This window comes from Elgaria multicarinata, chromosome 13 (genome assembly GCF_023053635.1).
Source record: "Elgaria multicarinata webbii isolate HBS135686 ecotype San Diego chromosome 13, rElgMul1.1.pri, whole genome shotgun sequence".
Classification (NCBI taxonomy): Eukaryota; Metazoa; Chordata; class Lepidosauria; order Squamata; family Anguidae; genus Elgaria; species Elgaria multicarinata.
In genome coordinates, this window is record NC_086183.1 from 31,758,014 (window position 1) to 31,772,908 (window position 14,895).

Sequence of the window (14,895 nt, forward strand, 5' to 3'; positions counted from 1 at the left end):
GCTCCTGTATCTTTAACAGTTGCATAGAGAAGGGAATTTCAGCAGGCGTCATTTGTATATATGGAGAACCTGGTGAAATTCCCTCTTCATCACACCAGTTAAAAGCTGCAGAGCTATACTAGGAGTGACCAGATTTAAAAGAGGGCAGGGCACCTGCAGCTTTAACTTTTGTGATGAAGAGGGAATTTCACCAGGTTCTCCACATATACAAAGGACGCCTGCTGAAATTCCCTTCTCTATGCAACTGTTAAAGATACAGGAGCCCTGTCCTCCTTTTCATAGGGTCACCCTATTTAAAAGAAAAAGTAAAATTCTAGGCCGTCTAACCCAACCATTGGACAGGTGGAAGCCCAACCACTATTTTCTCAGAGAACAATTTGCATGCGAGGAGGAAGAAACTGTACAAACTGAAGCACCTGAGCCAAATTACAATTTATGTGGCAGGTTGTGTTTGCCACATACACACTGCAGTTATGTATTTGTCAACACACAGGGGACACATACCAGAAAGCACGTGGCCCCACAACGTATTTATAAACACCCATCTGTTCTCCACACGTTACGTCTGCAAACACCAACGTGAACATTTATTTATTTATTTCATTTATATACCGCCCCATAGCCAAAGCTTTCTGGGTGGTTTACAAAGGTTAAAAACAGTGAACATTAAAAACAAATATACAAAAATTTTAAACCATCAAAAGCATAAAGACAAGCATTACTGCGTCCAATGTGACTTGACCCTCAAAGCCAGCCTTTCCCAACCTGGTGCCCTCCAGATGTTTTGGACTATGACTCCAATAATCACTAACCACTGACCATACTGGATCGGAGTAAGAATTGTGGTCTAAAACATCTGGAGGGTCCCAGGTTGGGGGAGGCTGGTCAAAGCAATTGGCCCTGCATCTCTGATTGATCTCAACTCATCCAACACAAGATGTTTCTCCACACATTGTACCCAACGGATGCTGTCTATCTGGGCTGGGGTGTGGGTTCCTACTGGACCCCAGGAATATCTGGTAAATTCCAACTACATGACAAGGGAGTTTAAGCATGGCCTTGAAATAGCTCTCTTTAATCTAAGATAATGAAAGAAGGTTCAAAAGCCATCTGCTTTCTCAGAGACAATAGGAAGCTGACCTTCGTTAGGAGCAGTGTAATCTTCCTCACTCATTCTAAAAATGATTTACAATGTTTGGACCAGGAAAAAAAAACCCAAGCTGCTGGACAGACACACCCAAGGCAGGACTAAAGCAGATAGAAGAAGACAGGTCGGGTGATGGAACCCGTCTAAAGTTCCGTTGCGCTGTTCCATGTCGCTGCCTCTGGACATCACGCGGGTGGGGCGTTGCATTCTGTGACCTGCCAGCGCGCTCGTTTTTAAGTGCTCGATGTCGTAAGTTGTAGGAGCTTTTTATAATTTTCTACAAACTTATTAGCTGTCAAGTGAGAAACAGCTTTACTTAAGATAGTGGTACTTATATGTGGAAGTAAAGCCGGATCTCATCTTGAATAGGAGATGAGGAAGGCCCCAAGGAGTCAAATGGTCCTTCCTCCTCTTCCTTCCTCCTCTTCCTCTCTTGCACACCCCTCACCCCTCCCATCGTTTGACAGAGCTAACTCTGGTTACCTCTAACCCTAACTAACCCGAACCACTGTTTGTAAACCCACTTCTAACCATGGTTACAAACTATGATTTGGCGCGTGCAATGGAAATGCCAGAGGTGGCATAACCCTAGCTACCATAAGTTCCGAAACAGGAAAGAGAAGGAGAAAGGAAAGAAGAGGAACCCACAAGTTCGAGGTGCGCTCCCAATCCCTTAACCATGGTTAGGAGATCAATTGGTGTTATATCTGCCCTGACCCAATATTTTATCATTGAAATCAGTTGTATTCCATGGCCACACTCCAAAGAACCATGCAATGAGCTCCTTGTACCCAGCCGATGTATTTCCTGAAGAGCAACCCAAAAATCAGCACAGCAAACCATGGTTGATGCTCTGAGAAGTTCCAGAAGGATTTTCTGATATAGCTTAGGGTTCAAAGCACACTGTTCAGAAGTCCTACTGGCCAGACAAAGAGGCTTTGGATATGGCATCTCCCCAGGTTGTGGTAGGTGTTTTCCGTGCCTGGAAAGACACGGCCTCGGACTGCAGACAAAATGGTTTAAGGTTAGACGGTCTCTCCACCTTTTCCAGCTTCCTGCCCCTTCTGGACAACCCCCTTGCTTTGTGTCCCCACACCCCACAACAACCAAAAAGTTGTAGAGTGTGTGAAGATTCTCAGATCCAGGTGTGTGCAAGCTTCCTGCTGTAGTGATGGCCACCAATTTGGATGGGTTGGATAAATTCCTGGAGGTGAAGGCTATCAACGGCTACTAGCCCTGATGGTTGTGTGCTATCTCCAGTATTCGAGGCAGTAAGCTAGGGTGACCATATGAAAAGGAGGACAATTAAAGCTGCAGGTGTCCTGCCCTCTTTTAAAACTGGTCACCCTAGTATAGCTCCTGCAGCTTTAACTGTTGTGATAAAGAGGGAATTTCACCCCGTTCTCCATATATACAAATGACACCTTCTGAAATTCTCTTTTCTGTGCAACTGTTAAAGATACAGGAGCCCTGTCCTCCTTTTCACAGGGTCACCCTAAGTAAGCCTGTGTGCACCAGTTGCTGGGGAACATGGGCGGGAGGGTGCTGTTGCACCATGTCCTGCTTGTTCATCCCTGGCCGATGGCTGGTTGGCCACTGTGGGAACAGAGTGCTGGACTAGATGGACCCTTGGTCTGATCCAGCATCAGGGCTCTTCTGATGTTCTTATGCGAGGATCTACAGGCTGGCTTAGAAGACAGCACATCTGATGCTCCTTGGTCCTACACAGGGGCTTTCATTAGAGAAACTTCTCCAACTTTGCACCCTCCAGATGTGTTGGACTACAACCCCCATTATCCCCAGCATGGTTGGGGAAGGCTGCTTTAGAACACAGCTCTTCCTTTACTTCTTTCTTCCCAGACCAGACGAGGATCCTGGGAGGAAGTTGGCCCTACAAAACTGAAGTGAACCAGGCTCCCTGGTCACAAGGCCTTTATCACAACATGCTCTTGGCTGGCTCTTCCACCAGCCTTGGGATCCTCTCCCCAGCAAGTGGGGGGTCTGTACTGTCCCACATTCTGCAAAGCTCTGCACTGGCAAGGCTGTCCTTAGAACCAATGGAACAGGCTGACTGCTCTACCACCCTTAACAGTAAAGGGTTGTGGGTGGAGCAGGGGAACAGGTTATATAAGGCCCTTAGACAAACATTTGGGTGGCTGAGTTTAGGTGGATCCAGTCCATGAAGCCAGAGGGAGAACCAGCCAGCCAGCCAGCCAGCGTCATGTGGTGCCCAACCGCGTGAGCTGGAAAATCCCCCGTTGAAATCTCAGCTCTGCTAACGACATGACCTTAAGCAAGCCACTGTCTTTCCGTTTCAGCTCCTGCCCCGCCATCTGCAATTATTAGGGATAGTAATACTGAACTACCTTACAGGGGTGTTGCAAGGGTTGCTGTGGTCATGCATGTGGAGCACTCACAAAGCACTAATGCTAAACACTGTCAGTGCTAAGGAGGGGTTGTAAGGAGAAACTGTAAATAGGTGGGAGAGACCGTGCTTTGCATGCAGAAAGTCCGAGGTTCGATCCCGACACCTCTGGGTAGGGCTACGAAAAAATCCTTCCCGAAATGCTGGAGAACTGCTGCCAGTCAGTGTCAACCATTACTTGGCTAGAAGGACGAGTGGTATAATTCAATATAACGCAGCTTCCTATGCAAGCTGAATATGAGCCAACAGTGCGATATGGCTGCAAGAAAGGCAAATGCTATTTTGGGCTGCATTAATAGAAGTATAGCTTCCAAATCACGTGAGGTCCTGGTTCCTCTCTATTCGGCCCTGGTTAGGCCTCATCTAGAGGATTGCGTCCAGTTCTGGGCTCCACAATTCAAGAAGGAGGCAGACAAGCTGGAGCGTGTTCAGAGGAGGGCAACAAGGATGATCAGGGATCTGGAAACAAAGCCCTACGAAGAGAGACTGAAAGAACTGGGCATGTTTAGCCTGGAGAAGAGGAGATTGAGGGGAGACATGATAGCACTCTTCAAAGACTTGAAAGGTTGTCACACAGAGGAGGGCCAGGATCTCTTCTCGATCCTCCCAGAGTGCAAGACACGGAATAACAGGCTCAAGTTGCAGGAAGCCAGATTCCAGCTGGACATCAGGAAAAACTTCCTGACTGTTAGAGCAGTACGACAATGGAACCAGTTGCCTGGTGAGGTTGTGGGCTCTCCCACACTAGAGGCCTTCAAGAGGCAGCTGGACAACCATCTGTCAGGGATGCTTTAGGGTGGATTCCTGCATTGAGCAGGGGGTTGGACTCAATGGCCTTGTAGGACCCTTCCAACTCTGCTATTCATGATTCTATGAATCTATGTCCTTCCCTTACTAAAGAGGAGACTGGGCAGGTTTTTAGACTGAATCCCTTCCCTATGGTTTCCCAGAGCTTCTCCCTGCCAGAACAAAAGTCCCCTTCTAATTATTTGGCAACCACATGCCGGACTGAATTTACAGCCCAAACCTACTCAGATGTAAATCCCACCGAATCTTGCTCCCAGGCGGCCTTAGCTCCCTCCCACCTACAAGGAACCGTGGGAATTGTAGTTCTGCAAGGGGTGAGGATATGCCCTTCTTTGGGACACCTTGACAATTCAACTGGTTTATATAAGACAGGCTTCTCCAAGCTGGTGCCCTCTGTGTTGGACTACAAGCCCCACCTTCCCCAGCCAGCATGGCCATATGCGTTGGATTAAACTGAGAGGATGCTGAGAGGGAAGGCAGTTGTAATGTATTCATTTTATTGATTGATCAGATTTATTATCCTGACCTTCCTCAAAGGTGCACGCTGACCCCCATGCCGAGTGAATGTCCTGATTGAGCAGGGATTGTAATATAGGTTTCAGACATCGAAACCCAACACTATAGCCCAGACTTCTCCAACCTGGTGCCCACCAGATGTTTTGCACCACAACACCCAGCATTGCTGACCATTGGTCATGCTGGCTGGGACTGATGAGAATTGAAGTCCAAACATCTGGAGGGCACCAGGTTGGGGAAGTCTGCTCTAATCCCTGAAAGTTGAGGCGTCTCTCCTTTCTGCAACAAAACCCTATTAAAAGTCGTCTTCTCCCTGCCTTGCAGCCACAGACGGGCATATGGCCAGTTGAGGCCTGTGGCACCAAAGGGTATTGATCTGCATCGCCCACCCACCCTGTGGCAGCAGGGCCTCACTTATCAATAAGGATCAATAGCGTTGCCAATTAAGTCCCTATCTTATGCAAATAGCAGGTGCTGCTTCTCTGCCCTTAAGCACCTGATGCCTCTTCAGCGGTTCTGAGCAAATAAACGTTCGGTAAACAGGGAAATTATTCCTTGCAAGGGAAATTATTTGGTTCATGGGCCACAAACCCACCTCCTTTTATTAAGGGGAGGAAGGCTTCATCAGCACAGTCCTCTGGAAATGACAACTCAGATGTCACTGGACAAGCTGTGCATGCACACAGCTCTCCTCTTTGTTCCCTGTGAGGCGTGCGTGCCCTTCATAGGGTTCCCTTCTGAAACAAAGATGGACAATTCCAACTTATTTTCTTCCCCTGCATTTTTTGGAAGCCCTTGTAAAGGCATCGCCACCTTTTAAAAACAAAACAGGAATACCCGAAAGGGCTTTTGTATCTTTACATAGTAATTTGTTCGGTGCACTTGTCTGCTTTACTTATGTTAACGATGGGGAAAGTTTCACCTATTGTGTGTTCTGTTTACTGTTCAGCTATTACAGCACAGCTAGGCGTCATGCCCACGGGCATCAGTAGACCCAGACACCTTGCTTGGTGCCCGCCAAGATGCCCTACCCTTCCCACTGGTTTTTTTTTTTCATTAACACATTTCCTGGGGTCGCTTCAAAGCAAAGACAGGCCCTCCAGCTGCTGCTATCTTCATTTCCCATGAATGCCTCTGAGTAGGGTGACCATATGAAAAGGAGGACAGGGCTCCTGTATCTTTAACAGTTGTTAAACTGTTAAAGACAGCAGGATGATCAGGGGTCTGGAAACAAAACCCTATGAAGAGAGACTGAAAGAACTGGGCATGTTTAGCCTGGAGAAGAGAAGATTGAGGGGAGGCATAAGAGCACTCTTCAAATACTTAAAAGGTTGTCACACAGAGGAGGGCCAGGATCTCTTCTCGATCCTCCCAGAGTGCAGGACACGGAATAATGGGGTCAAGTTAAAGGAAGCCAGATTCCAGCTGGACATCAGGAAAAACGTCCTGACTGTTAGAGCAGTACGACAATGGAATCACTTACCTAGGGAGGTTTTGGGCTCTCCCACACTAGAGTCCTTCAAGAGGCAGCTGGACAAGCATCTGTCAGGGATGGATTCCTGCATTGAGCAGGGGATTGGACTCAATGGCTTTGTAGGTCCCTTCCAACTCTGCTATTCTATGATTCTATAAAAGGGAAGTTCAGCAGGTGTCATTTGTATATATGGGGAACCTGGTGAAATTTCCTCTTCATCACACCAGTTAAAGCTGCAGGTGCCCTGCCCTCTTTTAAATCTGGTCACTCTAGTATAGCTCCTGCACCTTTAACTGTTGTGATGAAGAGGGAATTTCACCAGGTTCTCCATATATACAAATGACACCTGCTGAAATTCTCTTTTCTATGCAACTGTTAAAGATACAGGAGCCCTGTCCTCCTTTTCATAGGGTCACCCTACATCTGGGTCACACGTGGGGCTCAGAGACTTTCTTCGGAAAGGAAAATAGTGGGCAGTTGCAGGCCGAGGATTCCCTCTGCAGCATGTCCAGCCACCAAGAAAAGGAGTGGGGAGGGACTCCTATCACGTGTGCCTGGTAAGCCACACCTCCCATGGCAGCCATTTTGTGGTGGTGCTCTGGACAGTTTCACAAAGGAACAAAGGGATTGTCAAATAGAAGAATGGTATAAAGAAGTCTGGGATATAACTATTAATGACAGACTCACGAGTAGTATTAAAGTTAAGAGAGGAGTGCTGAAGCGAAATGACTTTGATGAGATTTGGAGACCATCTGTTAAATTTGTATTAGGAAAAGGGAAAGGGAGTAAACCGTCGCAGGATACATACTACAATTCTGGAAAGGAGAATAAGGGTCACCCTAGGTCAGGTTGCTAGGTCTCCTTATTTCTTCTTATTCTTGTGGCCTCCTGAAGATTTGACATGTGTGTTGTGGCATAAGTTGTTAGTCTTTTAGGTGCCACAGGACTCTTACAACAGGCTGACATGGTCGCTCACCATTAGGTGATGGCTGTGCAGCTGTGCTGGCTTCCTCACACAGCAACAGATGTCCAAACACAGCAGAAGGACACAGCCCTTCTCAGGCCTAGTTCTGAGGTGGACAACCTGTCAGGCAAACAAATCCCTTGGGACAAATCCCACCATGGTGGGGAAGAGTGTGACTGGGAGACGTGTGGAGCTGCTCAGTCTGCTAATTCTTGATAGGCAACTTCAAGATCCCTTCTCTCTCTTGAAACCACCGTTGGGCTGGACAGCCCTTCAAACTGAGCATGCTCTCAAGAAGAGGACTGTCCTCTGTTTGAAAGCAGTGCACATGGCCAACCCCAATGTGGAGGAATTATTGTATGTGTTATAAAATTCAAATAGATTAATTAAAAAAAAAAAAAAAAACCAAAATGGACAGTTTCACAAATTGCTAAATGGTTGCCTCCCCCCTATTCTATTTCTCCCACATTTGTCTCCCCATGGCATGCAAGTCTCTGTTTTGACAGTCTCTCTTTTCTTCCCGTAGGTATTTCCTTCAGTGAGCACTATGACATCCAGCTTGGGGCCTATGAACCCTATCAATTCCTACGTGACGTTGAACCCGCTCAGTTCCCCCAGCTCCATGAACATGACATATCCAAACAGCGGCTTGAGTAGCCCTTCTCTCACTGGACTGACCAACGCCACCAGCCCCATGGGCCTTCCGACAGTGGCATCCCCAGTTAGCCCAGTATTGACTCCGCTGGGTGCTCAGGCCCCCACGCTCAGTTCTCTGTCGCCCTATCAAAATGTCGGCCAGCCAATGGCCCCACTGGGCTACTCTCCGTCAAGCATGAATCGGCCCAAAGAGATCAGCAAGTCATACCGGCGCACGCTGACCCATGCCAAGCCGCCCTATTCGTACATCTCCCTCATCACCATGGCAATTCAGCAGGCCCCGAGCAAGATGCTGACCCTCAATGAGATCTACCAGTGGATCATGGACCTCTTCCCTTACTACCGTGAAAACCAGCAGCGCTGGCAGAATTCTATCCGCCACTCCCTCTCCTTCAACGACTGTTTCGTCAAGGTGGCCCGGTCCCCAGACAAGCCCGGCAAAGGTTCCTACTGGGCCCTCCACCCAAATTCAGGCAACATGTTTGAGAACGGATGCTACCTGAGGCGCCAGAAGCGTTTCAAAATTGAGGACAAGGCCAAGAAGCCTAACTCCAAGGCTTCCAATGCCCAAGACCAGGCCTCCAAGATTCCTGAAGGTCTTCAAGAGGGCCAGAGCCCCAACACAGGTTCGGAAGGGGCAGAGTCGGGCCATTCAGACACCTCCCATGGGTCTGAGGAGCAAAGAGGTTTGGTCCAGCTAGATTGTTCAGGGGCCCACGGCTCATCTCCAGCTTCCGAGGCCTCCCCAGCCCCCATCTCGCAGTCCATGAATAGCCACTACTTTGCCACCTCCATTACCAATTTGGATCTTCCAAGTGACCTCAAAATGGACCCTCAGTTCAACTTCAACCATCCTTTTTCCATCACCAACCTGATGTCCACAGAGCAGAGCCACAAGATCGACCTGAAGTCCTATGAGCAGGCCATGGCATACAATGGCTATGGCTCCCCGCACTCAGTGGAAAACAAACACACTTACCAGACGTCCACCTCGCTCAGCGAAACTGGCTCCTATTATCAGAACCTCTACAGCCGCTCCTTGCTCAACGCTTCTTAAGGCTGTTGGCCTGTTGCAAAGCGGAAAAAAGAGGAGGCCAGAGAAAGGAGAGAAACTCTGCCTTGTGCCACAATCACCAGCAAGACCATCAAGACGATGTGCCCTCCTTTTGCCGACCAAATGCAACACGGCTGGTGGAAAGGAGCAAATCGCCAGAGGCCTGGCTCTGATGAACCACATGCTCTCAAGACCTCAAGACCAATGTTGCCTCAGAGCGGTCAAGAGCTCCTTTGGGGCCCTTCCATTTCAATAGACTCACTTGCCCATAATGACCAGGGAGCTACAAGGAAGAAGTAGCCCACACCTTGTTGCTGTCAACCATAATTCACCTTATGGTTGTACTGTTGTCAACACGGGTTCCCAAGGGCAAATCCCGCCATCCCCAAATGATGGACCCCACTATGAATCTTACTGCTATTGAAGATATCCGACATCTCCAGGATTGGAGCTTTGATGGATGTCCATTGCAAAGTTGAAAAGGGACAAAGGTGAAAAGGAAATTATGCAATCTTGAGTAAGCTGAGGCCTATCCCTCGGCCTAGGACAGTTGACTTTCTTATCTCAACACAGATGTTACAGTCTATGGTTGAACTCTTGTCTTGGGATCGTCAAACCCACCCATTTAGGTCAGAATCATACTTGGCAGGACTCCATTGTTACACACACACACACACACACACAAAGGGATTTGGTTACACCAAAGACAATGTAGGCCTCAACCTGAAGAGGAGCAGGAAGAATATAGTTCAGATTTTTTTTATTATTAAGTGGCTTTATATTTAAATATTTGTGCTTTCTTTTGGGAAAAAGGGTAAGAGTTGATTTAATATATCATACTTTAGAGACAATTCAGGGGGTTGTCCTTGTTTTACATGTGTGTGTCTCTCTTTTTATGGTATTAACGATAATTAAAACAAAATGGTATTCAGGTTTTATTTTTTTTCCCTGACAAGGAGTTTGTAAATCTGGTCTGATGATCAAAGAGGTTCATTGTTCCCAATACTCAAAATCTCAAACAGGGTGATTCGTGGATAACCCTCCCAGTCTTTCATGGCACAAACTCAAGAGACCCAAAATCTTGAGTTTAACCACCACCACCAGATCCAAAGTGAGATCTCTTTGCCTTGCCTTCCCAACTAAAATCTGAACTGGCACCCCAATCACACTGTGAAATTATTTAAAACGGAAGACAAAAGAGTGCAATCCAGAGAAAATATGGCTTACATTGATATAAATGGAACTTAGATACCTATTTTTGGATTGCTAGTATATATAATCAGAAAAAATACCAATAAATTATGGTAGGTGTATCACTACCTTACCTCCCTTGGTGGTCAGGGTCCTTTCTCTTTTCCAACTTTAGGGTGAATGCTTGCAAAGAGACACACTTTACTCCGCTGTCAAAAACAGCCTCCAGTAAAACCAGGGTGATCCTATGGAAAGGAGGACAGGGCTCCTGTATCTAACAGTTGTATAGAAAAGGGAATTTCAGCAGGTGTCATTTGTATACATGCAGCATCTGGTGGAATTACCTCTACATCACAAAGCTGCAGGAGCTATACTAGAGTGACCAGATACAAAAGAGGGCAGGGCTCCTGCAGCCTTAACTGTTGTGATGAAGAAGGAATTTCAGCAGGTGCTACATGCATACAAATGATACCTGCTGAAATTCACTTTTGTATGCAACTGTTAAAGATACAGAAGCCCTGTCCTCCTTTCCATAGGGTCACCCTAGGTAAGGTTGCAGGTTGCTAGGTCTCCTTATTTCTTCTTATTCTTGTGGCCTCCTGAAGATTTGACATGTGTGTTGTGGCATAAGTTGTTAGTCTTTTAGGTGCCACAGGACTCTTACAACAGGCTGACATGGTCGCTCACCATTAGGTGATGGCTGTGCAGCTGTGCTGGCTTCCTCACACAGCAACAGATGTCCAAACACAGCAGAAGGACACAGCCCTTCTCAGGCCTAGTTCTGAGGTGCCCAACCTGTCAGGCAAACAAATCCCTTGGGACAAATCCCACCATGGTGGGGAAGAGTGTGACTGGGAGACTTGTGGGGCTGCTCAGTCTGCTCTCCACTGAAACCACCATTGGGCTGGACAGCCCTTCAAACTGAGTATGCTCTCAAGAACTGGGTGACCCTATGAAAAGGAGGACAGGGCTCCTGTATCTTTAACAGTTGTATTGAAAAGGGAATTTCAGCAGGTGTCGTTTGTATATATGGAGAACCTAGTGAAATTTCCTCTTCATCACACCAGTTAAAGCTGCAGGTGCCCTGCCCTCTTTTAAATCTGGTCACTCTAGAATAGCTCCTGCAGCTTTAACTGTTGGGACAAAGAGGGAATCTCACCAGGTTCTCCATATATACAAATGACACCTGCTGAAATTCCCTTTTCTATGCAACTGTTAAAGATACAGGAGCCCTGTCCTCCTTTTCATATGGTCACCCTACTCAAGAAGAGGCCTGTTCTCTGTCTGAAAGCAGTGCACATGGCCAACCCCAATGTGGAGGAATTTTGAGGCGTGGACACAGGTTGACCACCTCCATTAGAACTAGGCCCCTGAATCAACCTACCCTGGGGCTTGCAAACTCTTGCAATTTTCAGACTGATCTCTATCCCTCCTGCTTTGACCTCCAGGAAGCTGGACTATCTAAGTAGGACCTTAGGGCCCCTCCCCTGGGTTTCAAAGCACATGCCATTATTCCTGACAAGCTGGCATGTCAAAGACACAAATCCATGGGCTTAAAAATACGGGTGAAGGTTCGACCTGGGATGTCAACATTGCTACGGCTGTTGTGAGGAATTACAAAAATGCCACTGCAAGAAAAGGCTCACCAAATATAAGCCTTTTCTGCAATTTAATCTTAAGAACATAAGAAAAGCCCTGTTGGATCAGACCGAAGGCCTATTGAGTCCAGCGTTCTGCTTCCACAGTGGCAAACCTGAGGCCTGTGAGACAGGAGGTCACAAGCAGGACATGAGCGCAACAGCAGCCACCCGCTCGGGTTTGCCAGCAACTGATAGCGAGGGAAATATAGAAGCAACATGACTAGTAGCCCTTGATAGCCTTATCTTTCATTGATAGCTTTATATCTAAGGGTGGGGCTGCAAAACCTGCTGAGAATTACTCCTGCTTCCTTCTGCCCCCCTCCCCCCCGCCCGGATCTAAAATGACATAGAACCTCCTTGTTTTTCTGGAAAATTTCACCTTCCTTGATGTGTCCTGTGCAAAGTCATTAGCAATGAAGGTAGCCTACAGCAAAGCTCATTGCAAGGCAGAGCAGCTCCTCAGCACATAAATCTAAATAAGCCTTCTGCTTTGTCAGATGGAATCCAAGCTCCTTGCAAGACTCTAGCTCCTTTGCAAGACTCTAGCTCACAATGAACTTCTGGATATCTGAAATCCAAGATCCTGAAAGCAGCCCCTTGCCTCACTTGCTTGCAGGTGAAGCGAAAAAAGCCTAATTTACCCTTTACAAAGAATGATGTTCAGGTCAACTACTCAGTCTGAAAAGCCCTGCAATATGGCCTAGCTTTAGGAGGACCTGAGATTCTTGACAGACCTCTGACCAAGAAAAGTAATGAGCGTTGGGGTTGAGGGTGGGAATCCCTTATTTCAGCCTTTCCCCAAATGGCAACCTCCAGATGTGCTGGACTATTCATTTATTTATTACATTTATATCCCACCTTTTTCCCTCCAAGGAACCCAAGGCAGCGTACATAATCCTCCTCTCCATGTTATCCTCACAACAACAACAACCCTGTGAGGTAGGCTGGGCTGAGAATCTGTGACGGGCCCAAAGTCACCCAGTGGGTTTCCATGGCCGAGTGGGGACTAGAACCCGGATCTCCAGACTCCCAGCCCAACACCTTAGCCACTACACCACACTGGCTCTCTACAATCATCCCTGTGTTGGGAATGATGGAAGTTGTAGTCCAACGCTTCTGGAGGACACCGGATTGGGGACGGCGGCCTGCCTTCAGATCCTCATCCCAACCCTCCGGGCCATTGTCCTAATCTTTATCTCCCACCACTGCCACCCACACACAGTGGTCCATGACCCTTGAGTTTGTTTACTCATCAAACACAGTGCCCACACTCTTCGGGGAGGGGGGGGCATCCAAGACCTCAAATCCCACCCCCACTGCCCTTGCAGAACAGATTAATCACTAACTCACCAGGGCACCGACACCCAGACACTAAGGTCACACAAGAGCCACGTGGCCAAGCACAGCACACGCCGGAGCACGTCCCAGGCCGATGCATTTTCCGATTCCTGCTCCGCTTCTCTTACAGCAGGATCCCTGGCTCTGCCTTGTCAGGGTCACTTTGACAAGACCCAGGTAGGAGGGGCAAGTGGAACAGCATAGACTCCCCACATGCAGACCCGCACGTATCAATCTACCTGGTTGAAAAGGCCCCACAATGCAGGGCCGGCGCTACCGTTAGGCCAACCAGGCAGCCGCCTAGGGCACAGACCTCAGAGGGGCGTAGTGCTGCCCTTTAAGGGTCAGTTTTATACAAATTAGTAGGGCTGTGCACGGACCCCCCGATCTGCTCCGCACCCGATCCGCAAATTGCAGATCAGGCCCAATCCGCCCTGCATTGATTCGCCTATGGTCCGCTCCGCTGCAGAGCTCCAGCTCCGAATCTGAGCTCCGCAGTGGCGGGGGCAGCGCCAAGTAAGGCCCCCCTCCCTCCTTACCTGCATCCGTCGCATTCCGGAGGCTGCTTCAACTGAGCCCGAGAACTCAAACAGGAAGACCAGGCCGCAGTCGCGGCCTGGTCTTCCGGTTTGAATCCTCGGGCTCAGTTGAAGCCTCTGTTAGAACGTGACGGACGCAGGTAAGACCCTTCCCCTCTGCCCCCTTACCTGGCTCCATCGCCGCATGGACTGCGGCGGCGGTGCCGCCACCAGGTAAGGCCCCCTCCACCCCTTCCCTGCGTCCGTCACGGCCTGTCACCAGCTTCACTTCAGCCCGCGGCTGAACCCGCGGCTTGGGGCCTACACTTCCGGGTTGAACCACGAGCTCAAGTAAAGCCGGCGACGGACCACGACGGACCAGGTAAGATCCCCCTCCCCTCTTACCTGGCTCTGCCGTCGTTGCTGCACGGGCGGCGGCAGCGCCAGGTAAGGCACCCTTACCTTTTTTTCGGAGCTCCGGATCGAGGCGAAGAATCCGCCTTCATCTCGATCCGCTCCGTGACGCTCTGCTGCCCCCTCCCCCCGATCCTCTTCACCTCCCCTTAAGGCGGACCCCGATCCGCTTCTGCTTCTCCGACCCGAAGAGAAGCGGAGCACAGCCCTACAAATTAGCTGTTTTAAGGGGAAAAAAACATAATAAAAGGAAACTATAATAGTTCAGAACTCTTCTTGAACAGCTGAATCGAAGTTGGCAGTTTTGGGGGGGGTGTGTGCAAGTAGCTCGCCTTGCCTAGTGCGCAAAATAGTCTGGCACCGGCCCTGCCTCTACGAAGAAGAAAGGAATTTGGGGAAGAAAGACCTCTTCTCCTGGAAAACTCCAATCTAGATCTTCTGGAACTTGCTACCCACATTCTCCACTCTTTTCAGAACTCCCATCCACAACATCATTTCTTATGCTCCCTCCACCACCATGCCACACATTAACGCACCTTATTTAATTTCTCTCCCTCCATTGGTGGTTTTCAAATTGTGTTCCAGAGAACACAGGGGTTCCTCAGAAGATTACAAGGGGGCGTCTTATCACGGCCGATGGGTGCGCGTTCTTCCAACAAATAGCTTGTTTTAGCAGTCCTCTCCTGCAATCTGAAGAGTTAGGGGAGCAACGCAGTGCACGTCTTTCAGTGCACGTTCACAGTTGACTTG

General features: G+C 48.6%; 2 protein-coding genes across 2 annotated transcripts in view; one reads left to right on the forward strand and one right to left on the reverse strand.

The window, feature by feature from the left end:
• Positions 1–9,982, forward strand: part of FOXA3 (forkhead box A3) — a 28,774-nt gene extending 18,792 nt beyond the window's left edge. The window contains exon 2 of the mRNA XM_063140259.1: positions 7,860–9,982. Coding sequence (XP_062996329.1) covers positions 7,860–9,047 — 1,188 coding nt within the window. The 3' untranslated portion in view covers positions 9,048–9,982. The remainder of the gene's footprint in view (positions 1–7,859) is intronic.
• DMPK (DM1 protein kinase) overlaps positions 1–14,895 on the reverse strand; it is a 399,930-nt gene that overhangs the window by 262,602 nt on the left and 122,433 nt on the right. The gene's annotated exons all lie outside the window — the stretch shown is intronic.